The 26,372-nt window shown below is 42.0% G+C and overlaps 1 protein-coding gene across 2 annotated transcripts in view; it reads right to left on the bottom strand.

Moving 5' to 3' along the window:
* The window catches only part of SND1 (staphylococcal nuclease and tudor domain containing 1), a 423,895-nt gene that overhangs the window by 154,424 nt on the left and 243,099 nt on the right, over window positions 1–26,372 (bottom strand). For both annotated transcript variants that reach the window (XM_049642985.1, XM_049642986.1), the window contains one exon: window positions 20,164–20,236. In XM_049642985.1, the coding sequence (XP_049498942.1) occupies window positions 20,164–20,236 (73 nt within the window). The remainder of the gene's footprint in view (window positions 1–20,163; window positions 20,237–26,372) is intronic.

The raw sequence follows: 26,372 nt of genomic DNA, 5'->3' as shown, positions 1-26,372 counted from the left end.
AATAAAAAATTCTTATAAAGTCAACTACACTGAATGTAAGCACCGGAGGATGTCAGCTCTTTCAAATCCCCATCCCAGGCAGACAATGGTGTGTCTTTCCTTGTCATCTCGACTGCTTCCTTTGCTTGGCATGTTCCTTTTCAATACAAAAATTCTTACAAACCTGAAAATTTGTTTCAGTGGCTCAAATGAAAAGACTGGTAAGTCAGACTGACAAGTTCCCTCAGGTGATGTAGCCATAAACCATTCCCTGCCAATTTAGCTATGGGATTTATTTATTTTAGAAGTTCTGACTGTTATCACCATAAAACTGACTGAACGTGGCTAAACTCTGGCTTTCCAAAGAGCCCGTGCAAGTACGTACAGCCATGTGCTTTTCAGTCTTTCACACTCCTTTCTAAGGTTTCAACACTAGGTAAGTAAGAGAAACTAGATTATGAGGAACAGTAAAATAAAGAGCAGTTTAGGTCCACTGAGGAGTTGAAGATGCCAGGTGGACCTTAAGGACAGTAAAGTGAGAAAGTTCAAATGACACCATTAACATGACATTTGACAGTCTCCAATAATCCTGAAGGAGGACCTAGTGAGATTTAGTGAAACCAAAGGTTTCTTTATAACATTGTACTCCAAAATGTACTTTTAAATTTAAAAATTATAGGCCTCAGATTTAAAGAGATAACAACGTTCAGACTTCTGGCACAGAAGGCTCGTTTCGAGGTAAGAATATTCAGTATCAAATACTTCTGTTTTGAAGTCTGGTTGCAGAGACTCTCATCCTCAGGTTTTCCATGTTGTGACTCATGTACACGAGGCCTGGGAATCTACTTGCCATAGTTACCTGACCTGACATTGGCTCAAGGCTTTGAGAATCCAAGCAGATAAATTAGCTATAGTTTTCTGTACCAATATTCCCCTTCACTGGTGTAAATAATCAAGAAGCAACTGTACTTCTGAGCAGGTGGGTCTTTTTTTGTTGCACTGCTAGTTTTCACATTACCTGTGCTCCAAAACAAAACATACGTAAGCATTTTCCTGTAATCCTAGAAAAGCTAATTTTAGGTTGCATTAGCTACATTTAACTTGCTATCGTGGATGGCATCTCTTTAAGGAATGTTTCTGCCTCCTCAATAAACCTTGAAATTGAGAAAGTAATGATGCAACAAATGTGCCTGGGGTGACTTCATTTCAAAGGATGTTGATATCTATACCTCCAACTTATAAGAACGGGGTTTGGAATGACCCCAAAGAAAGGCAGGATGACCCTGAGGGAGAGGGAAAGGTTATAAAGACACCATCATTATATACTCCTAGGCTGTCCTCACTTCCGGCCCGTAAGGCTAAACCTCTTCCAAGTGCTGGCACATATGTCAATGCCTGTAAGAAACTCCCTTCAGCAGTTAGACTGCAACTTGTCTCTACAAAGTACCTGCGCTGTGTAAGCAAACACATTTAAGATCAGTTAGTACAATGAATTATCAAGTTTGGGAGAGCGGGCAGGCTGGGGGCAGAAGAGGGCAGGGGCAAGGCAGGGGCAAGGCAGAGGCATGGCAGGCATAGGACAGCTCCACGGTACACTACTCAGACACCCGTGGCCTCTGCATCCCAGAAGAGCACAATTTACATAGATCGAAGTTCTGTGAATTCTGGAACAGGGTTGAGGCTGTCAGATTGTACTAGAAGTTTAGCAAAGTGAATTCTAGGATTTTTCCACTGAAAATATCCATAGAGTAGGCATTAACAGTAACAGTTACTGGCGAGAAGCAAACATCCCAACACACAAAACAGTGCAGGGAAATGGGAATCAGAGTAAACCTATTAGTTAACCATTAATCAGGATTATCGTGAGCAGGTCTCAAAAGGGAACTGCTAATTGGTTTTCATCATCACAGTCGCTCTTAGATTAACATCACAGCAAAAAGAACTAAAAACAAACACGTGTAGAGCTTATTAGGGTACCGAGGGGGTGCTCCACTAGCGGTTGAGCAACTCAATTTGAAAGAAGCCCACCAACCTGACCGAAGCTGCCTGACTTTCGCCCCCTCCAGCAAAGGAGGACTCTGCGGGCTAAAGGGCCCCAGAGCACAATGCTGTCTGGGTGCAACCAATCATAATACTGAAGTGGCAGAATCTGTGTATACAAAAGAACAGGTAACAGATACGGAGGGAAAAAAGAACAGGGAGATCAGAATAGCTAAGGACAGGATCCAAGCACACTCACGTTTCAAGGCATATTGTGACAACGCATCGCCACAGATATAGAACTTTTCAGGGCTCCTCACACCAGGAGGATTTTTCCTGCAGCTGTGTGGAAGACAAAAAAGTAGTACATCCCCTACTAGAAGGGCAAGAAAGTCATCCATCACTCCACACTCTTCCTCTTTCTCACAACCTGGGCTCTATGGCCGCAGTTGACGTTTCAATTCACAGAATGAGGCTATGGTTCTCTGTGAGGAAGCAGCTGTACGTACAGAGCGATAATCTCTAGATAAAAATGGGGCCCCGGGGGAGATACTTGGGAGTGCCATCCAGCTCCAACATTACAACAAAGCACTTAAAATTTGCAACCAACCTTCCCTGGTTGGTTATTGATGTTTCTTGGTGAGGTGTGTATGAGGGAACCGGGGGCAGAAACATCAGTGAGGTGCAAGTTTAACAGGAATGAAGTGAACACAGCAGAGAACCTAGAGAAAAACACTTTGACTACAACACAAAATTATAAGGAAACAAGAAAAAAAAAGGCGCTACAGCCAGGCCATCAATAATCTTTCATTAAGTGCTGTCTGTAGTTTATAGTTTCTCACACTATTTACCTCCTTGGCACTAAACCTCACTCAGGCCTCCAACATGGCAGAGCGCAGGAGAAACAATGTCTTGTGCCCTGGGCTCCACTCCTGGGAGCATGAAGCAAGAGGACAACTGCAGAAGCACCGAGCTGGAAGACAGCTTTGAGCTCAGGAGGCTGGTGCTCCAATGGGTGGCACCCTCAACAGAGAACACAACCTTCCGTTTTCCTCCCTGACTTTACCCCTCTACCAATTATTACGTTAGGACGACCCGGCTAAGCAAAGCTTCCAAACTTGCAAACCAAGGACAGATCAAAGGGCAGAAGGAACTTCTCAAACTGTACGAAAGCCGCAGAGCATGTCAGCGCAAGTGTGGCTTCATGTCCCAAATATGGAGGAAAAGATATTTCTCTGCAATCAGACTTGAAACTTTAAGGATGTGCCTGTCGCCCTCAGGAACCCTGCAAAGGACAGGTGTCCATAAATATTTCTATTTGCTTGGTCTTGTCTACCACCTATTTTTTTTCCCAAAAGGTCCAATACTGATAAAAGATAGCAGCTCTTGGTGATGTGCTTGGTGATGAGAAGACACTGCCTGTGCTTAGAAGAAAAATGGGCAAAGCAGCATTCTGATGGACAATCATGGCAGCCTAACTTGAGAAAAAAGTCAAGTCGCATTACAGAAATAGATTAGGGAGCCCCAGAATATTGTCTGGACTTCATCCGTAATCACCTCACGCTGGAAATAGCTTTTAAGCTCCCTCAACAGGGGATGGAGAAACCAGCTGCAGCCCACTCACACAATGGAATGCTACTCTGCAGTAACAAGGATGTAGTCAACAACATGGACGGATCTCAAAAGCATGGTTCCCTTTATGTGACATGTCACGAAGTTAAGCTGTAAGGACAGAAAGTAGATCAGCGGCCACCAGGGACTAGGGGAAGGGCTACAGGATGACTCCCAGGGGACAGAAGATTTTTCTGGGATGATGCAATAGTTCCATTGTCTTGACTATGGTGATGATTACATGTATTCATTGGTTCTCAAAATGTACATGTTTATCAAAACTCATAGAATTAGATACTACAAATGATACATTTTAGGTATATAAATTATACCCAAATTTTAAAAATGAAAAAATTGGCCTAGACTATGAAATATTTTAATTTTTAACTTAAGAAAACTTTTTTCCCTAGTCAACGAATTTGTTAAGTAGCTCAGGGTAACCAGTTCAAAATGAAACACTTGTTATGCTTCAGATAAACTACTTTATCTAACTATTCAATGAATGAAAGTATTTTTAAAAATTCAAGCAGAAAATAGTTTAGATGAGACAAATCATGGGGTTACAGGAAGGAAAAAAAAGTCTTATCAGTCTCCCAAAAGCAGCATAAGAAAGTATTAATTCTTGGGTAATAGCTAAAGGAAAGCCTGAGGTCATCCTCAATTGGCTATACAGAGGAAATGTTTTGTTCAAATAAAGTACTACTAACTACATATCTCCATTGACATTTTTTTCCTACCTTGAAATAAAATCATGTGATATGGCTTACTGTGAATAAAATAATATCCAATTCTCTATCAAATGAGAATTCTATACTGGCTCAGAGATTATTCTTTTATTGAATGACTTTCAATTTCCCAAATTTAACCAGCTAAAATTATACTGTGATAACCATTCAATTTAACCTTTAGAAATGAAGTCATTGCCTTTTAGTGGAAAAATCTGCATTTTTATCATCAATAGAAAATACAACGCCCTTGGCTTATTCTACAGGACTTTTTTCTTTTATGGACTGTAAGTTTAGCATAGAAAGAGCAGATGGTGGGAGAAGTAACTATTTACCTAATTAGAATAAACTATCAACAACCCAAGGTTGCTTTTATCTGACCTTCAATCCACTTTCTCTAACTTGGATGAGGTGTGGAGCCCATGGAGGCGGCGTGCCAAGGAACGTCCTTCCTCAAGTCTGCCGGTCCACAGAACTATCTCAAACTTATGATTTGGAATTTGTGAGGTCCAGAAAAGTTTCTAAAATAAACCCCACCTTCTTTCCCCCATCCCGAACAACCCCTTTTCCCACTTCTCCATATTCTAACTTCCCAACAAATTATTACGATTTTTCTTAAACCGATATTCAGTGTTCATTAAGACTTTGTTACATTACAGCCCCCCCCCCCCCACTCCCCTCCTTCCTCCTGCTGACTTCTGCAAGGTGGCCTGTGGGGCCTGCGGCACAATGGATGTCCTGGGTCTTCTCTTCACCAAGACCCTGGAAATTCCCTTCACATCCTATCCTGGGTTGTATTTTCTAGATCCACAACTTCCTCTTTCTTGGTTTACTTCCTTTCTATTAAAATAATAATAATAATAATAATAATAATAATAATTGTATTTCATAAAAATGTCTTCACTGTCTGAGGTCAGGTAAGTAAATATAGTATTGCTCATTTGAAACACTATTCTCTTCATAAGTACTCTGAGTCAACAGATAAATTCCTTTCGTTATCCATCAGCATAGTAATAAGGTATCTAGAGGAGCTTAACACACTGGAAGACTTATCTTCCAATTATTTTCAGGTTAAATATTTCTCAAAAAAACATGTTATTTATCCGAATTGTAGACATCTAATTTGTAATAAAGTATTAAAATTTAAAAATATAAAGGTGCCATTTCTATTTTAAACTGGTAAAAATAAGCACAACCAATGATAACAGAAAAAGACCATTTACATTAAAAAAACACTGTGCTGTTACTTTTCTAAGAATGAAGTGATGACTCTTTTTATAGGAAAACCACAGTAGACATCCTGAACATTTTTGGAAAAAGGACATGCAACTGATCTAAAAACACAGCTTACACATGGTTAGTGACAATGAGAATCTAGAACAAAGCACACCAACCAGTCTACTGTTCTGGATGTCAATTATAAGACCAAGACTAAAAACAAAGACTAACGGGGGCATCTGGGCGGCTCAATCGGTTAAGTGTCCGACTTTGGCTCAGCTCATGATCTTATAGTCTGTGAGTTGGAGCCCTGCATTGGGCTCTTTGCTGACAGCCTGGAGCCTGCTTCAGATTCTGTGTCTCCCTCTCCCTCTGCCCCTCCCTCGCTCACACGTGGTCTCTCTCTGTCACAAAAAATAAACATTGAAAAAAAATAACAGGTTTGAAATATATTTTTCTTTAAAAGTTTCAGATCAATTTTTATCACTTCCAAAGTCTCTATAGGCAAGAGGTAAGAATTTATTACAGAAGCAGAAAATGGCTTGAGAGATAATTAAAATACTATGTGCAGAGTAAAGAATTTAAAAGACAGTCTAATGAAGCACAGGTTTCATTTCATGGGCAAATCAAGAACTCAGGGGTAAGGAAATTAATGGCATGCTAAACTCTACCCCACCTGAGATAAGAACTTCAGAAAAAAATAGGGGACAGAAAAAAATCAGCAACCTGTGACATAAAATTTAAAATCAAAAGAAATATTATAAAAAATTAGAGGACTAAAGTTGAACATTTCTGCCTGGAGGCATACCAATTTAGATCCAGTGAATCTTAAAGTTTTTTTATTAGGTCTAATTTGTTTTCTTGAAACCCACATTTTAAAAGAGTTAACAAAAATAGATAATTTTTAAATGTGGAAGAGAAAGTTCTAGTTTTTGAGACACAGAGAGAAATGGCAACTAATTTGGTAAAAGTTTATTATTTTTTGAAATGTTTATTTATTCTCAGTGAGAGAGACAGAGAAAGGGAGAGAGAGAATCCCAAGGAGGCTCAGCGCTCTGTGCAGAGCCCGAAGAGGGCCTTGATCTCAAAAACTGTGACATCATCACCTGAGCCGAAATCAAGAGTTAGACACTCAACTGACTGTGCATTCAGGTGCCCTAGTAAACATTTATTAATAATTAAGACAGGTGATCAGTGTTTTGAAGAAGAATGTATCAAACCAAAAACCTATCATTTTACTCAAAAAAGATTTACAGATGCTAATGTTTAAAAAAAACTATATGCTCTCCTTTTGCTTAAGTTTCTAATTGATGGGATTGTTCTAAGAAAATAATTACAGACTATAAATTAGCTAAAGGAATCAAATGTTTATGAAAGGCAAAAACAATCCAAATAAACTAAATATCCCAGAATCTTAAGCTGATGAAATAAATTATAGTGTATCAAGAAGACATAACACCAGGTAGACATGATAAGCATGGTTCAAGGGGCACCTGGGTGGCTCAGTCAGTCAAATGTCCTACTTTGGCTCAGGTCATGATCTGCAGTTCATGAGCGCGAGTCCCACTCTGGGCTCACTTCTGTCAGTGTAGAGCCTGCTTCAGATCCTCCACCCTCCTCTCTCTGACCCTCCCCTGCTAGCACTCTCCCCAAAATAAATAAAATTAAAAATAAATTAATTAATTAATTAAAAATATGTTCAAAAAGACATTCATTTGGAAAAATATAATTTACTGGAAAAAGTAATTAAATTTTTTTTTTCAACGTTTTTTATTTATTTTTGGGACAGAGAGAGACAGAGCATGAACGGGGGAGGGGCAGAGAGAGAGGGAGACACAGAATCGGAAACAGGCTCCAGGCTCCGAGCCATCAGCCCAGAGCCCGACGCGGGGCTCGAACTCACGGACCACGAGATCGTGACCTGGCTGAAGTCGGACGCTTAACCGACTGCGCCATCCAGGCGCCCCTGGAAAAAGTAATTAAGCACCTACTATGTGCCAGGCACTGTTCAAGGCACTAAAGTTTCTCTCCTAAAAATAGCTTACATCATTTAAAAAAGGGGCAAAGTGGGCAGAAAAAAAAATTTTTAGGGGCCCCTGGGTGGCTCAGTTGGTTAAGCATAGAACTTCGCTCAGGTCATGATCTCATGGTTGGTGAGTTCGAGCCCTGCTTAGGACTCTGTGCAGACAACTGAGAGCCTGGGGTCTGCTTCGGATTCTGTGTCTCCCCCCTCTCTCTGACCTTCCCCTGCTTGCACACACATTCTCTCTCAAAAGTAAATACACATTTTAAAAAAATTAAAAAAAAAAAAACTATGAATAAAACAAAGAAATTTTAACATAAACCCACATTTTGGTAAATAGATGTATTTTTATTGAAAATTTTCAATTTTTAGAGTAGTGGTACAGGTCATTTTCTTCCTTTGGCTTATTTATATTTGCTGCATTTAATTTTTTTTTTAACGTTTATTTATTATTGAGAGACAGAGAGAGACAGAGCGTGAGCAGGGGAGCGGCAGAGAGACAGGGAGACACAGAATCTGAAGCAGGTTCCAGGCTCTGAGCGGTCAGCACAGAGCCCGACGCAGAGCTCGAACTCACAAACTGCAAGATCATGACCTGAGCCGAAGTCAGACACTTAACCGACTGAGCCACCCAGGCACCCCAACATATTTGCTGCATTTAAAGCCAAAAATTTTGACACATAATTTGTGGTATAAAAATGTGTAAGTTTTTGTTTTCAAAAGAAAATAAATTAACATTCAGTGCTGACTGTGAGTTTATCTGGGCAGAGCTGAATCAGATCAGATAACTGTCTCTCCAGTTTTTGAGCCAAATTCAACATTTTTCTCAAGTGATAAAAGGCTTAAGTCATAATGAAACTACTCTTTTAGAAAAGGGTAGTTAGAAACATAGTGTTTTGGGGCACCTGGGTTGCTTAATCGGTTAAGCATCCAACTTCGGCTCAGGCCACGATCTTGCGGTTCGTGAGTTCGAGCCCTGCATCAGGCTGTGTGCTGAAAGCTCGGATTCTGGAGCCTACTTCGGATTCTGTGTCTTCCTCTCTCTCTGCCTCTCCCCCACTCATGCTCTGTCTCTCTGTCTCTCTTACAAATAAATAAACATTAAGGAAAAAAAAAAAAAGAAATGTAGTGTTTTGAGTGTACTGGAGAATTCTAATACTTCCCAAAGAAAATTACAGATTTAACCCTGCCTACCCTAGTGACTATGCAATCCTGGGATGACGTAATCACATGTGGATGTTGTATCGGGATTCTAGAAGTAAGACTCTAAGGATCTAACCTACCAATGGAAACGATGTACCCCAGAATGCATGGGTGATGGCAGAGAATTCAAAGAGTTTTGATCAAGATACCCGAAGAAATTTGGAGGACCTCACATCACTGTCCTGTCTTTCTCTATGAGAGCATATGTAATTATGAATGCTTTGCGTTTCTCACTGATTGAAAACTACACAGACACCATCATTATACACATTTATCTATTTACTATTCCTAGGAAACTCCTAAAAGTGAAAGCATAGAGCTGTAAGACCTTGTTCCTGGGGATAGTCCAGTTAAGAGGACATCAGCTCTTATTCCCTATGCCCATTCATTTCACAGAAACTGCTCTAAAATCACCAGTAACTGGTGTTATTAAATCCACTGGACAGTTCTCAACCTTCATCTTTCTTGACCTTGAAGCAGCACAATCAAGTCTTGTGTTGTAAGGCTCTCTCCTCTCAGTTTCTAGGAGTTTCCTCTGACAGCTCAGGAACCACCTTTTCAAGTTTCTCTGGCAGGTAATGCCCCCCGCCTCCCCCCACCATGTATGATCTTTAAATTTTGGAAACAAGGGGCTTGGCCTAGGGACTCTTCTCTTAATATTCTCTGGGAGTTTTGTGTGTGTGTGTGTCTGTGTGTGTCTGTGTGTGTGTGTGTATCCCCAACAGTTGTAAGTTCATGCATGAAGCGCAGGCCAATTTTCGGGGATCTGGACCATGTGAATGGCTCATGGGTACCGCAACTTTAACACGTCCAAAAATTCTTAATTTTCCCCCCAAATCTGCACCATCAATGTTTACCACATGGGAAAGCAGCACCACCGATCACCAGTTATTTGTACTCAGAGCATTTAGGGTGCTCACACATGACACCCAGTTTCATTGCCCTGATGCAAGCAATGGTCAAGTTCTACCAGTTCTACTGCCAAACTGGATCTCAAATTTTATCTCTCCTCAACCACTGTCTTGTGACACCCAGTTGTTTACCCCTGGTAACCAGCATCCTAACACCACTCTTGGTTCAAGTCTATCTCCACAGAGCAGCTAAGGTGAGGGCAGTGGGGTGGGGGAGGGGAAGATATATAATTATAAAATGCTGACCTAATTACTCCACTCCACTGTCAATGATTTCTCGTGATTCTTCAGAGAAATTTCAAAATTTTTCCTCAAGGATCATAAACTGTAAATGTTTCAATCATTTATCACCTTAATCCTCACATTTCAGCAATAATGGCCTTGCCTTTTGAACCCAAGCAACTTCCTAGCTCAGGACCTTCCCGTACATAGTTTCTTCATTCTTTAGCTCTGAACAAGATCCTTGAAAAACTCCTTCTTTAGGCCTCATTCATTTTTAGAGTTTATTTATTAATTTTGAGAGGGGGGAGAGGCAGAGAGAGAGAGAGAGAGAGAGAGAGAGAGAGATATGGAGAGAGAATCCCAAGCAGGCTCCACGCTCGGGGTGCAGAGTCCAATGTGGGGCTCGATCCCATGAGATCATGACCTGAGCCAAACCAAGAGTCAGATGCTCAACTGACTGAGCCACCCAGACACCCCATTTTTAAATCACTTAAAAGGCCTCATTTTTAAATCACTTAAAAGATTTTTTCTGACCACACTGAATAAGCTATGGCCCTGAGCACACATACTCACTACTAGCACAACTGTAATTATAGAAAGAATCATGTACATCTTATAAGGACTGTAACTGTCTTGTTCAATGTTATGTCCTTAACACCCAGCATTGTGTCTGACACATAAGAAGCACTCAATATAATACTTATTGTTTGATCACTCATTCACTGACTCAACATGACAAATGCACTTAAAAAACAGGCCAGATGGCATATGTTAAATGTCTCAAAAGATAAAGAGGCGGTAAAAGAACTCAGAAGAGGGAGGGCTATGATCTGGGACTTGAACTGGATAAGGGTTTAGAATACAACTGATGATGATGACGGTAGTTATCTTCTATAGAGGACTTTCTATAGGCTCAACAGCATGCTCAACAATTTAATAATAATCACCACCACCATGTGAACCACTGCCCTCTGCTGAGCTCTCATTGCGTCAACTGCTGTAAGTACTCTGCATGGGTTAACACATTCAATCACACGGTGACCTATTGAGGTAAGGGCATTATTCACTTTACAGTGGAAAAACCACAGCATGGAGGGGTTAAATAACTTCCTCAAGGTGGCAAAGTAATAAGAATGGAGCCAGGATTTGAGCTTGGGCGATCAGATATTGGACCCATGCTACTGCTCATGACTCCATAGCGTCACTATATTCTAATAAATCTGTACTCTTGCTACTAGCCTGTCTAGGTACTAACCACCACAGTTAACCTTATACCTAGTAGCCAGGGTCACATATTTTTCCCAAAACAGTATCATACTGCTTTAGGTCACTGCTTGGCAAATCAAATCTAAACTAGGCTCTGTGAAGAGATGCAAAAAAGATCTCCCTTCTTAGGAGTTTAGAAACGAGTGAGGAAAACCACTGCACGCGTCAGGTTGAGAATAGCTAACAATCGATACACCAACAAACACAATATCATGGTAATGAGTGATTATGGAAATGCTAAAGAAAGGCATGATCAGAAGGCAGTGAGGATAAAAAGGGGAAACTGCCTGGGAGAAAAGAGATACCGTGGAAGAGGAGAAAGGCATGGTCAGGAGAAGAGAAGAGACAGCACTCCCAGAAGAAGAAATGCTGTTCAAGAAATGCCAATTAATAACAAAGTCAGTCGGAATGGAGAAACTGAAACAGGGACAGACTGCATATGACGTAAAAGAAAATAAATGGTCTCTACAGTGGGTAAAGTATCTGGACATGCTGCAGTAATATATTATCAACAGAACGACAAATTCAGAACCTTGGTAATAGCTTATATTCTCAGACACCTCCCAGAGCTGATACCGTATTAGGAATTTTTATCATTTCTTCCTGAAAACACCATTCCCTAAAGAACTGAGGCACAAAATTACTAGGTAATTTCAAGCCGACCCTGAGCCCTGATTCAAGGATATTTATCTGGACGTCAACACTGCAAAGAGTGTCCAAAATTCTGTACAACATATTCTCTAGGGAATATGTTAGAAGCGTGCTAAATAAAGCCTTAAAATACGAGTAAGCACAATTGTCTATGTTAGTAAAAATGACTTACTTTGAGATGTTTATATAAGCAACAGCCACAGGGCAAAATGAGTTCAATCTAGGGCTAAGTAGTGTTATGATGGTGAAGTGGAGAGTGAAGCCAGGGCTGGGCAGAAACATTTCAAGATCTATCACATCACTCAGCAGCCATGGGACAGAGGAGACAACCCAACCATACACCTGAACCTGGGAAGCAAAAATTCTATCAACTGCCTTCAAAATATGCTAACATTCATTTAGCCAAGCCTGTAATGGGCTCATTTAACCAATTTGGATCCATGAAATAGAATCAAAGAACAAGATCCACATGCACCCAGAGAATGGGAAAACTCGAGAGCATGAACCAGTGAGAGCCAAATCTAGGCTCCAGGCCACTCCCTTTGGAAAGAGAAGTCATTTTGTTTGGAAAAAAGTGCTCCTGAACTTCCTCAATTCCCTTTCTCCTTCTGTTGAACAAAGGAAGAAAGTAAAAAGTCATTATTATAGCTCAGGACACTTGATTGAAGGCTAGGACCCTGCTTCTAAGAGGCTCAGTTGCATGCATTCCTATGTGTTAAGTCATAAGTTAAATAAGGAATCAGAAGGGAACTAGAAAAATCTGTGGCAGAAAACTTCCTGAAAACAGAATTCAGTGCAGTGACATATCAAGTGTGATTATTTTGGAAAGAAGAAACTTTACTCTCAGAAGCAACAAATAAAGAATGACTGTCTTTGACAGTGTTCCACCTCTGGGCAAGTCACTTGATCAAACATTTCTTCAGAGGTGTTGAATTGCACAGCTGGGACACACTCAGCAAATGTCAAACTGTGCCCTGTCTTCAATGTCCAATCTCTACACCTCAATTGGCCATGCTGCCTGAAATTTCTATAAGAAAAGCCTACTGGTGAACAAAATGGTAGGCCAAGTAAGGTACAGGCATGGAACCAGGCATTCTGTAGATGAAAGAGACATTCACTTTAGAACTTTTTTAAACAAATTACTTTCACAACCAAAGGACACTTCACATTTCTAGGTATACAGCAGGTAATAAAACAAAGACTTTTCAAAGCACATAATTGATCTCTTAATGCCCAATTTATAAATTGTTTTTTTTAATTTCTCTCGTTTCTGCAACTGCTTTCCCTCTTGAAAGAATAGTTTTCAAAAAGGGAAAATCATGACTTTAATACAAATATACAATGAAAACATCAAGTATTTTATTTTTACCCACTAATTAATGAGGGAACCAATAAGACATTACAACTTACTCAAAAGAGAATCTGAGGACTGGATAAACATACGCAACTAGGATGTCGAGATTAATTTTCTAAAGACTCAAAACTGTAGAGTGAAAGACCACAGGGTGAAAATGTAACATTTGAAACCATTTCTCTTACAGGGTAGAAATCAATTGTGTCATATGTACAGGACCACATCTGTACAAGAATGAAATCATTTGCATTACCTCAGGCCTTCACAAGTTACATTCTCTCTCCGCAGAGGTACAAAACAGCCCAGCTACAAAGGAGCAGACTTGACAGAATCAGATAACCCCAAAGGAATTACCAGGCAGAACTCAGCATTCCAGTGAAAGAATACTGAGTAATCGTTGTGCCTGTCCCAAAGTCTTTAACAATCTCTCCTGACACTCTGAACTAAAGGAGGTGAGATACTACGTCCTAAATTTAGTGCCCTATGGTGCAAAACAAACAAACAAACAAACAAACAAACAAAAAACGAAAAAAACTTATCGCCACTAACAAAACCATGGATGCACACATAAAAGGAACAGAACTCAGTGAAAGGTGGATTAAATTGGTCAAAGGAGGTGCCTTAAACATAACATCACAAACTGCTAAATGCTGAAATACAGTCTTGAAACAATTCCAGCATTTCTTTCCAGGTTTTTATTGAGAAACTTGTTCAATTTGAGAAAGGCTTCTCTCCGATGCCCACTGCTTTCGAATTTCATTAGAAGGAGAAGGGGACACCCCTGCAGTTCTGGGGAGTTTGAATAGAGAGCTTCAAAAAACCTGAAGTGGCCACACAGGACTATGGCTGAAAGGGACAATGGACAAAAGACAATGAAGCGATGCCCTCAACTGTTAGGGAGAGCAGCTAGCTGAAGCCAACTACCCTGACACAATCAAGGTCACCTTAACAACATCCATCTCTGGAGGGGAGGAGAGGAAAAAGGTGAAGAGAAAAGAAAAGACCCTTCGCTTCCTTAGTAGCTGAGACACTTCTAGAGTAGCTGCCACTCTGGCATCACAGGTACCTTGTGCTGTGGAGGCTGCGGTACAGGTTTCTGTGCTGCGAGAATCCAAGTCAGTGAGCAGCATACTGCAGTCCACTTGAAGTTCAAGAACCTTGAATGGGAATAGGGGAAGAAGGGGACAGAGGAGTAGTGCCTTCCCCTAAACTGGCAACAACTCGAGCTTCCAAATATACAGGAGAGATGCGAGAAAACAATTGTGGGAAACCACCGCCAGGACTAATCATGGCTTCCCCACAAGGGGCCATCATATTTACGGAGCGTATCATGCTTGCTCTAGAGAACAAGTTCAGCAGACAGGGAGGGTATCTATGGGATTTCCCCAGGGTGGCAAATGCAGAGCCCAGCTGTGGGGCCATGGCTACGTGTGAATAGAGCTCTAGTGCTAAGCAACCCTCCAGGTCACAGAAGCCCACGGGGCAGAACCATAGGCCTTGGCCTTGTGTGGTTGGTATAAAAGGGACATCAGAACAAAATTCGAGGCTAAGGGAGAGTAAAAGCGGGAAGGGCTATTGAAACAAAAAACAAACAAGAAATGAGCAATGGTGCCATTAAGGTACAGTGATGAGACAGAACAGAAAGGTAGCTGTAAAAGACTGGAATAATACAAGAATACCATCTAAACAACGTGGGCCAGTAAGACATGAAAGGGAAACTAATTTAACACAGACCTAACTAACAAAGTCTCTGGGTGATGGGAGCGGCTTTCACCTTCTTAGTGGACAAACCAGTTTTAACTTTTCTTTAGCCAAAAAGAATATTATTATTTACCTCTTCCACTGATGCCCAACACCATGGGTAGTTAGGGAAAGATTACTTCTTTAAAGAGACCCTAGTGTTTTACAAAACGAGGATAGCTTAAATACCCCAAGGGAAAGAGGACAGTGCTATTCAAGTACAAAAAGGCACTGAAAAACTAGGAGCTGATGGGAAAGGTCAGGAGGAGATGCTGGAAAAAAATCCAATTTATTTATTTTAAAGGAACACTTTGATCCTTTATATTTGCAAGTTAGAATCTCATTGGTCAATTCCCCAAGTGTTCATTTCACGATGAAATGAACAGCAAGAGGGACCCCCAAATTTCACCCTCTACCTCCTACCCCCAGAGCTAGTCTTTGGATCATTCCAGGCCCCTGCTTTAAGGAAATTCTTATCATTAATACTATGCACGTCCAACGAAATCATCATGGAGAGAGGAGGTTATAAGAAAGTGCGTGTGTAACATGAGCAAGGAACCAAAGTCCAAGTGAACACAGCAGCAGCTAACAGAAAAAAAAGACACAGGGCTTTACTGAAGGCAAGGAAGGAGAGCAAACAACAGCCATATGAACAGAGGACTTGCCATGACCCCATATCATGAAGAGGCAGAGACATTCAGAGAAGGGAAACTCTACCCAGGGACCTGCAGAAGTACAACTGGAGAGGACAGGAGGCTGGCCCAGGCTCTGTCATCTTGCACGGCTGTCAACAGAGTTCCAGACTCCTCACACACCAGAGAGGAAAGAACAGACACGGCAGGAAATGGAGGAAGAGGAAACAGACAGTGTGACTCACTGAGTACTGGTCCCGCACAAACGGAAAAGGAGTTTGGGGGGAGGGGGGTGCGCAGGAAGAAGTAGTGTGCTGGCTGCAACCTGAGGAGTGAGGAGCTCCTCAGAACTGTAATTGATTTGTCTGATTTACCAGAACAACAGTAAGCCATGCACCAGCCCCATTTTATTGCCTGTTTTACATTCTGTATCTGCAGGAGATCGTATTTATTACAGAGCAGGCTACAGCAAAAACAATAACAAACCTAAGATAAGAAACAGCCTTATATTCCACTGACACGCACATCCCAACTTTTGTCTGCCCGTGAGGGAGGGAGCGGAGATGGGATCAAGGAAAAACAAACCCCTCGAAGAATAAAAACGCGAACCTACGAAGTGAAATAACCACCACGTAACCATCCTCCAAATCAAATCAGATCTAGTGCCAAGTCTGTCAAATTCTTAGTTGGTTTCAAATTCATAGGAACATCCTGGCCTCGAGGGAAACCAGAGGATTACAGAAAGGACAACAATGACTTAAAATACCACACTTCCTTCATCTTGAAAAATGAGAAATAAAGGAAACTAGTAATTTCTTCAGGATCCAAATTACCAGACTGGCCATATTTTTTTACCTTAGTGGTTACCCTGAAACCAGATGCAAATGATGCAGAAAAGCCAAGTTTAACAAACCCCTGTCCAAAAGGTGGGGTTCACTCAGTTGGTGGTATCCACAGATGCGTGTACCTTGTGGAAAATACAGCACTCCGCTGACATTAATGGCAAGAATCCCCATATTAACAAAAAAACAACAGAGAAAAGAACCACCCAAAAGTTGGGAGCTAACAACATTTTACAAAAATCAAAAAACCATTAACAAGGTCACAATATGGGAAGTGGTACAAGAGGCTCTAATGGTGGAGCACAACACAAAGTTGAAAAACGTGTCAAGTAGCCACTAGGCAGGCATCCAGTCCAGCCCCGGGAAGGAGCAGATACGAAAAGTCCTCCTGGCTTCACTGCCCAGAGGCCAGTGTCTCTCTGCCCAAAGCAGACACTCTTCTTCCCACTCCTGTGCTGGGATTACTCCCTTCCCACCACAGGAAGTCAGCCAAGCGGCCTTACACGTGCTGAGTCTTCATACAAGGCCTGTTAAGATACTCTCTGGACTTTTACACGATGAAACCATCTCTGAAAATGTAAGAGAAGAGGTATGGACAATGGGAGAAACTCAATGCTAAAAGCTGGAGACCATGAAGCCTAGAACAAATTTAATCATGACGCAACATCTTCTGTATAGCACATTTCTTGGGTGTGTTTAGGAGACAAAATGTGATGAGCTTATATATATCTTTTGTTTTCATTCCAAGGATGTGTACTGGGATGAGAAAAGGCATTATGCATACATATCGGATCATACTAAGCTATTTTGGCAGTATATTGCATGTCTGATCACCTCAACAAACACTTCCATTTATCATGACCTGCAACTAAGAGGGGAGCAATGAAAGGTAAAGAGACCCAGTTAAAAAGAAAAAAGAAAAAAGAAAAAAAAAAAGATTCAGAAACTCTTACAAAACCATTATACACGCGTGTATTTCATTGCCCTTATTGGGGGTGTTTTGTCTTGATCCACCTGTAAGCTATCTGCCTGTCTGACCCTATGCACTCACCTGTCGGTTGGACAGTAACGTGGCCAACATGCTTCAGGAAGCTGAAAAGCCATTCATCTCACTTAAAGGGCACAAGGGAACCCAACACACACACATACTTAACACAACATGGTGACGGAAAGAAGAGGAGGTTAGAAACAGAGAAAAACTCCTCTATTACAGAGGGCACTTACAAAAAAAAAAAAAAAAAAAAAAAGCCTGTACTCAGAGCTGAATCATGTGTGATGGAGGCAGACAAGGTCATTCTGACATCTATTTAAATGGAACAGCCTTTTCACTTTCTCCCACTTGTTCAAGCTTTCTCTTTTTTTTTTATTTATGCGGTAACTGAGGGAGATATAACTCACATGTATTTTTAAATAACGTTAAGAACAAACCAATTCTCCAATATCAATACAGAAAAGAAAATAAAGATATATATAAAAATGAGCTATAGTTGGGAAGGGGGGAGCGAAAAAATAGGAAGAAAAAAAATGAAGACAAGTTTCATTAAGACCGTTGCTGCAAAAAGGAAAACACAAGAAAACACCAAAACACAACAAGGTATAAACATGAGATTTAAAGATGGCAATAAACATCATTAGGACACTACGCTGGCAGGTGCCAAAAGCACAGCCCTGAAGCAAATGTGCCTCCATCTCAAATACCTGCCGAGGACTTTACCTCACTGCCAGTGGGAAATCTGAGCAAGAACATGAACTCCACAGGCCAAAAGGGAACAATATCCCCAAGGTTTAATTCATCTTCCAGAAAGCCTCGAAGTGTAGAGCTGACATAAGTTTTTGGATGGGCACATCTGGCCCGGGTATAAAGGAGTCACCATTGTGTTTTCCAAAACAATTATTTATAACTCCTTTCTCCCTGCGGTTGAACAGCCAAAAAATTGCCCTTTGATTACTCCAACATCTTCAACAAAAGAATATTAAGGAAAATATTGTTGAGAATGCCACAAGAGACACATGCAGCAATTATTACATATGCCAACAATAACTCAGCAAGGTAAGCCACAGGGAAAACAGGCCTAATACCAGCACGCCAGGAATCATACCTGTTAACAAGGAGCCTTAGCAGATACACCTTAGCCACCAGGTTTCTGGGCTTCAGAGGAATCTTAGCTACGAAGAACGTATATCAACATACCTCATTCATTAAGCAGAGGCACAACTTTTTAACAAAAGTCTACTCAACACAGGGAACACTATTTACTCTGTAGTCTGCAGTGACTGGTTACAGAGTAAGAAAAGCTCAACGGAATACCAATGCTTAAAATGAACGTGGTACTGCTATACCTAGGCAAGGGACTGCTGGCCAGACACATTTATAATACACAATCACAAGGAACAACAAGCAAAGTCTCAGCCAGGCTTGGGAACACAACATAACAAGAAGATAATACACTCTAATCCATCACTGCTGTGGGCTAGGCTGTGATCTAGAAGCTTGTTTATAGGAGTATTTTCTTCTGGGTGCCCAAGGCAAGCTCCCTGAGAATGCAAGCTAAGATTTACTAGCTGCTCCTCTGTCATCTCCCCTGGGCGATGTGATGCCCCCTATACATGACCTGGATCCCCTCCTTAACTGTTAAGTTACTGTGGAGTTGAAATGGATGGTGTGTGTCCCAAGAGCAGAAGGTGAAGTGATGAGCCAACGAACTTTCCCTGGGCACCTGATGAAATCCACACCTGAGCCATTCACTCTTCCCTTACCCAGTTCTGTTTCTCTTCATTGCTGCTACCTGACACTGCTGTTTCCCTTTCCCACTTGCAGGTAAGGACTTTTATCAGTTTTGTTCATTGTTACATCCTTAAGTGCTCAGAGCAGTTCAGACACAGCAGGTATTCAAATACTTGGTTTTTTTTTTAATTTTTTTTTTAACGTTTATTTTATTTTTGAGACAGAGAGACAGAGCATGAACGGGGGAGGGTAAGAGAGAGGGAGACACAGAATCTGAAACAGGCTCCAGGCTCTGAGCTGTCAGCACAGAGCCCGACGTGGGGCTCGAACTCACGGACCACGAGATCATGACCTGAGCCGAAGTCGGCCGCTTAACCGACTGAGCCACCCAGGCGCCCCTCAAATACTTGTTGAATAAATGAATAAACCCTCTCAACTAACAAAGGTATCTTCTTCAGTCAAGAGATCCTAAACGTGGAAGGGTAAAGTCCTATTCACTGAGTAGTCATTTGGACACAGCCCTTTGGGAGCTCAAAAGTATTCGTGCCTTCCATCCTTCTGTGTCATCTGTGTGTATTAGCTCACAGGAAGCACACACCTTCCTCCCATTTCGAAGCAACCGGAGGGAAAAGAAGCCATAAGGAGATGACAACTAATTTTTAAGGCTGTCCTAAAATCTACACTTGACCTTTTCCCAGTAAGACTTTCCAGTCATCTGGGGAATTAAACAGGGATTTAAAAGGGAGGTAATTTTTTTTTTTTTTTTTTTTTTTTTTTACTACAATTGGGAAGAAATATCTTCTAATATCTCCTAATCATTAAAACAAAATGGAAAAGCAACACAGTACCAATTCAGGTGAAGAGATAGACGGAGGTTTTATGTCCTAGTTTGAATTCTGCCTTTTCAGAATATAAAACAGGATCTCCATAGATGATAAGCAGCAGCCCTGGAAAAATTCACATTCTGTGTCTAAAAACAAATGAGCTACAGAAAACACATAAGCTGAAGTCCTTTGGTGAGTAAGCAGCCAAGCTCTTGGCGCCTCTGAGCCACACAGCTCTATTCAGGGACACAACTCACCCCAGATATGTCTGCGACACGGTGGATAGGCACTTCCTTCTTGCTATGCAGTCCTTTGCCATTCTTAATAGCTCTGTAAAGGAAGAAGAGACAACCCGATTAATATACAAATCACATCAGGAAGGGGTAGGAGGGCGGGAAAAAGGGGTGAGAAGAGAGGTCATTCACATGGAGGGTCTATCACCACACAAGTCACACTGCACACTGCTGAGGAGCCGGTCTCCGCAGGAGCGTTTGGTGGAGGGGAGAAGACAAGCCTGCTCTGCTAAGCCCAGTTACAAGTAGTTGGCGGCTAGTTTCAGCTAACGGTGTGACTGGTAATCAGAAAGAGCTCCTGAACTTGTTTCCAAATTAAAGGCATTGTTCCAGGCACAAAAGAAGAATCAGTTGGAAGAGCACACTCCTAAGAAACAGAAGTAATAATGTTTCTCTCTGCGTTTAATCACATGAAACATTTTAAATGCAAAATATGCAGCTAGTGTTCCAATTCTAATGGAAATAAGTTCCTCCCAGGTAAAAAGATAAGTTGCCCTGAATGAAGAAACACTGTACAGAAGTAATTTCTAATAGTGGGGGAAAATTAGCAAAGGCTACATAATTGACATTAAGCCTCATTTTAAATCAGTTACAGGTTATAATAACCGGATTTAGCAGGGGACTCTGTCACACATCTGACCACTGGTTGGTTTGCTGCAATCTCTCATCTTTTACCTCCTAATCCCTTGAGTGGTAGCTTCAGAGACAGAAGCCTAAGCATCACTGGGTGTGATCACTCATGTAACAGTGAAGGACCAGGGAACAAGACCTCGCTACACTATTAGATAAGACCTATCTCTCTACTGCCAGACTCCAGGCCAAAGCAAGTAACATTTTTGAGTTTAGAGAATAAAAAGTAGAGATTCGGGGGTGTACCCACTCTGCAGACTAGCCTTTTTAGAGTTTTTGAATTCCAAAGTGCAGAGAAAACTGCCCAGACCAGGACAAGTATGTTGGACCTTCACACTACACACCAGCAACCACAGTGGACCTTCCCCCCACTCAGGTTGTCACTTATTAATGACAAGAAGCAAAGGCAGCACTCAGCAGGGGTTACTTTTAGGTCCTAACTTTTAAATCACACTAATCAAATGGGGTGGCTGTTTCTCTGTGCAAAGTGGCATTGTCTTAGTTCTTACATACTTGAGCTGTTACCATCTACCACTTGCCCCTTCCTCCAACCCTGGGGATCTCCCATTCAACTAATCTGAAACGCCTTCTATTCCGAAAGAACAATGGTTTCCATACCGTCTATACTTTCTATTCCATGAAGAGGGTAAGAAATGAAAGTACAGATGTTGAACAGGAAAAGCAAAGCAGAACAGTCACTCTGACCTGCGCTGCTAACTGAATGAAAGCGCCTCATTGTTCCCCTGAATTTCCAAGGCTCTTCTTGAACTTGAATCCAGGGCTTCAGCCTTAGAAATTGCAAATGGGTCAGAATTTTCCATTTGCAAATTAGTCCAGTAATTTATAGTTTAGGGAATGTGTTAAGTGACCACAACGGGGCTGGTTTTCAAGCTGTGCTTCTAGAACCTTGGGATTTGCAATCTAATGGCCGAGGACAGGAGGATGGTTATATGGAAAATCAGTGGCTTCAAGCCAGCAACAAACGTGACTCTTCTACCCCACAAAGTCCAGCATACAGCCTCTGCCCCCAACAGGCTCTCCTCATTTTGCTACCATACACTCAAAGGAGCAGCCTTAAGAACAAGAAGCCTCAGTGAGGCGAGGCAAGCTCAGGCAAGCCCTGATTATAACTCACCTTCCTTTAAGGCGAGGCCTGCTAAGCCTTCTGCAAGTCCTCTGGGGCCACAAAATGCCTACAGCCTTATCCTCTTCTAACAACAAGGACAACCAAAATAAATGGACCTGCCCTATAAACAGACGGGTTCATGTGACAGCACGGCTGAACTTGTGGCCTTTCAAGGGGGCTGGAGAGCATTTCATAAACTACAAGGAAAAAAGAACACGGCCTGGGCAGTAAGTTAGAAAACAAAGGTTCTCGAGGCAAAAGCAGTGAGGTGATAAACCAAAAATTCTGTTTTCCTTTAGTGACCCCAAAGTAGTTTTGTGCCCAAAGCAGAAATCCAGGACTTAACCAAGATTCAGCATGCTTGAGGGAGAAAAAATAGTACTCTAAAGCCAGAACACATGAATAATAGTGTACATATGACATTTAAAAAACAAAATTCTTGGGGCGCCTGGGTGGCTCAGTTAAGTGTCAGACTTTGGCTCAGGTCATCAACTCACAATCCATGAATTCAAGCTCCACATCGGGCTCTGTGCTGGCAACTCAGAGCCTGGAGCCTGCTTCGGATTCTGTGTCTCCATTTTTTCTCTCTCTGCTCCAAAGCTCATGCTTTGTCTCTCTCTCTCTCTCAAAAATTAAACATTAAAAAAAAACAAAAAAATTCTTTAGAATTAAGTATTAATAAAAATTTTTGAAAAAAAGAAAAACTTTATGTTCTACCTATCAGATATTTATTTGCATTTAGACATTGATTTTGGAAAAATCTTCAAAGGCTTAATCTTACCAGATTTATGAGTGCTAAATTAGATCAGTTTCAGGCACATTCAAAAGGCAGCAAGAAAGCAGTATTTTAACATCATTATATATAAACTGAGCAACAGTTCTGTTAGCTCTTAAGAAAACAGTGGCAAAATGAAAGTTAAGAATTTGTAAACACTGAGTCAAATAATGCCCACCTAGGAAGCACTCTAAAGCGGATGTGGTGCACCGGACCCAGACTGCAAAGTACGAGGGTTCTCTGAGAAATTAGCTACATGGTCTAATTCAGCTTGGGTCTCCTTCCCTGTGCTGAGGCTGCTTTGGCTCCTGTTCTCAAACTGCTCCAGAAATGACCTGGGAGGCATCCCTGCAGACAAGCCTGATGCCACAGCAAGAGCTTCTCAGAAGAGCATCCGGGGAAAGTGCCCAGTGTAGAGATTCATGTATGCGCCTCAAAGAGGAAAGGAGCAAACACCAAGAGTAGCGGGCTTGCCACGGTTCTTTGCCGAAGGACATAGAACATACATCTTGTTACAGGATTCTAAGGACAGTGACATGACTGCCTGTTAACCACTGCATAAATGGTAAATGAAGGGGAGATTCAGCTTCCACTGCTCTGTCACTACCTCTCAGTGGGGCCTCCCTGCATCTCATGTGACCAGGTTTCCCTGGGACAGGTTTGGGAAGCTTGGTCTTTGAGACCTGGGACGGTAGTGAAATAGCAGGTTTGCTTCCACTGAAACCTACTCCACAGAGCAAACACCCGACTCCCCTCCCCACACTCCCACTCCCTCTCCCTCTCCCTCTCCCTCTCCCTGCAGGCTGCAACCACAGCTCAACATCCCTTTTCATTAGGCAAGGAATGAAACTCCTGACTTCTAAACTTTCTCCTGCTGTGTCTGCTTAATAGCTGCTTTCTCACAAAAGCAGGCTGATGCTCCGGCCAGCCAGGAGAAAGGAAGCAGTGGGGCAGAACACAGCCTGCTCCTCGCAGAAGCAGCAGTACAAATATGGCAAAGCCAAGCAGTGTTGATAATGGACAGAAATCATCACCAGACAGGAAAAGGGAGTATATATCCACATACATACAAAGGGGTAACAGGGCAGAAGAGGGATGAAAACTCAGCTTTCTAGGGTGCTTCTAGAAGCCACAGTATTGGAGAGGAATCCCATTCCAATCATTGGAAAACATTTTTTTTTCTTTCTTCCTTTTTCTTTTTTTTTTTTTTTTTAGTTTGTTTATACATTTGAGAGAGACAGAGACAGCATGAGTTGGGGGAGGGGCAAAGAGAGAAGGAGAGAGAATCCCAAGCAAACTCCACACTGCCAGTGCAGAGCCTGACCTGGGATTTGAACTCTTGAAACCGTGAGATCATAACCTGAGCTGAAACCAAGAATCAGATGCTTAACCGACTGAGCCACCCAGGCGCCCCAACACTTTCCTTTCTTTAAACAGCAAAGTTTGAAAATCTCATGTATGAGATGTTACTATCTCCCTACTAGAAGTAAAAACATGAACTTTGCAAAGACAGGTGAGAACACTGAGATTACCTCCACTGCCTCAACACCACAGGATTAGAATCTTAGCACTCTTTTTTTTTTTTTTAAATGTTTGTTTATTTTTGAGAGAGAGAGGCAGAGTATGAGCAGGGGAGGGGCAGAGAGAGAAGGAGACAGAATCTGAAGCAGGCTCCAGGCTCTGAGCTGTCAGCACAGAACCCGACGTGGGGCTCGAGCTCACGAACTGTGAGATCATGATACAAGCCAAAGTCGGACGCTTAACTGACTGAGCCATCCAGGCACCCCAGAGAATATCATCACTCTTGATGCAAAGGAACAGAGTTTGCTCTAAGGTTTTGGGATTCCATGCTAAGGCAGAAAAACCTAGGGCCCAAACCTCTCCAAGGCAGTTATGACATGTAACAGTTCATCCTGTGCCATAAACGGACCACGGTCTTAATTCCAAATCAATGGTGGTAGACTGTTATTTTGAATGTATATTTTTGAGTGATTACAAAGAAAGTCAAGGCTTTACAGTTAGACTCAACCTGACCCAATCATTAAACAGTTGTCTCATCAGAAATTCTTAAGTTGGGGTGGGGGGGTGGGGGTGCCTGGGTGGCTCAGTTGGTTAAGCATCCAACTCTTGGTTTTGGCTCAGGTCATGATCTCACAGTTTCATGGGTTCGAGCCCCACAATGGGCTCTGTGCTGACAGTGTGGAGCCTGCTTGGGATTCTCTCTCTCCCGCCCTCTCTGCCCCTCCCCTACTCGCTCACTAGCTCGCTCTCTCTCAAAACAAATAAATAAACTTTAAAAAAAAAGGAGTTCTTAAGTGGGGGACTTAAATGAGCCTCATACTTAGGATGGGACTATCTATAAACTACCCTGAAAGGGTAGAATTACACACGTGAATTTTTCTGGGGAACAGCAACTTCCCACACAGTTTCATAACAACTGCTTTCATACATAAAAGAGATCTAAAGAAAACAAAGTGGTGGATTATAGAAATGGCATATAACAGAGAGGTAGCAGGGGGATGATGAGGCAAGGGAGGCTGTAGAAGTGAGAGAGATCAGGAGTTCCTGAATCCACAATTTCCCTTTAACAACGCTTTCTCGGTAACTAGGAACCAAAATGTTTCTTAATTGCTTCGGCTTCATCACCTACACCCAATACTTCCTTCCTTCTTCTTCTTCTTCTTCTTTTTTTTTTTTTTTGGTTTATTTATTTTGAGAGAGAGAGAGATTGTGCACAGGGGAGGGGCAGAAAGAGAGGGAGAGAGAATCTCAAGCGGACCGCGTGCTCTGGCTCCATCTCACGAACTGTGCAATCTTAACCTGAGCCCAAATCAAGAGTCATATGCTCACCCGACGGACCCACCAAGGCCCCCCTCTTCCGTCCTAACTGTACTCACTTGGTCCTTTTGTAACCCTAGTGTGCCAGGTCCTCAGCAATTTATTCCAAGATAACATCAGGAAACTTAAACAGGTTTTTTTTTGTTTTCAATATTTATTTTGAGAGAGAGGGAGAGAACATGTGTACACAAGCAGGGGGAGGAGCTGAGAGGGAAAGAGGGAGAGGGGTGAATCCCAAAGCAGGCTCTGCGCTGCCAGCATGGAGCCAGCTCTCACAAATCGTGCGAGCATAACCTGCGCCAAAATCAAGAGCTGGACGCTTAACTGACAGAGCCACTCAGGCGCCCCAACATCAGGAAACTTTTCACTGGCTCAATCCCTTTTGATACTGCACGTCACGCTGATTTGACTGCACACACTGCTGCACGACTTCCCCAGAAAAATCCATTTTGCCATACTGCTGCCTTCCTTTTACACCCAAAACAAAGACCACCGGCCTGTGATGTCCAGTGAGAAATACAATGCTTGGTGTTTGTGGGCCTCTACCATACATTCGCAGTTTATGTCTTCACATGCTTCCCATGTTACTCCTTCCCATCCAAGTAGGCCCACTGTCTCCAGGCCTCATGAGTGAAAGTTATTCATTACATGTGCCCAGGCAGGTCTGAACTACAGAATGAAGAGAGTTATAATGTATCCGTAGCAACAAGCTCACCCCAAGCATTAATCAGTTACCACATCAGTGATACTTAACCTGGGGTCCTAGGTAAGCTGCAGTTTGTATGCTGGGCGTCTCTATGAAAG

The sequence above is a fragment of the Panthera uncia genome, chromosome A2 (assembly GCF_023721935.1).
Source record: "Panthera uncia isolate 11264 chromosome A2, Puncia_PCG_1.0, whole genome shotgun sequence".
In the NCBI taxonomy this organism is placed as follows: Eukaryota; Metazoa; Chordata; class Mammalia; order Carnivora; family Felidae; genus Panthera; species Panthera uncia.
This window is presented reverse-complemented; position numbering and strand designations above follow the sequence as displayed.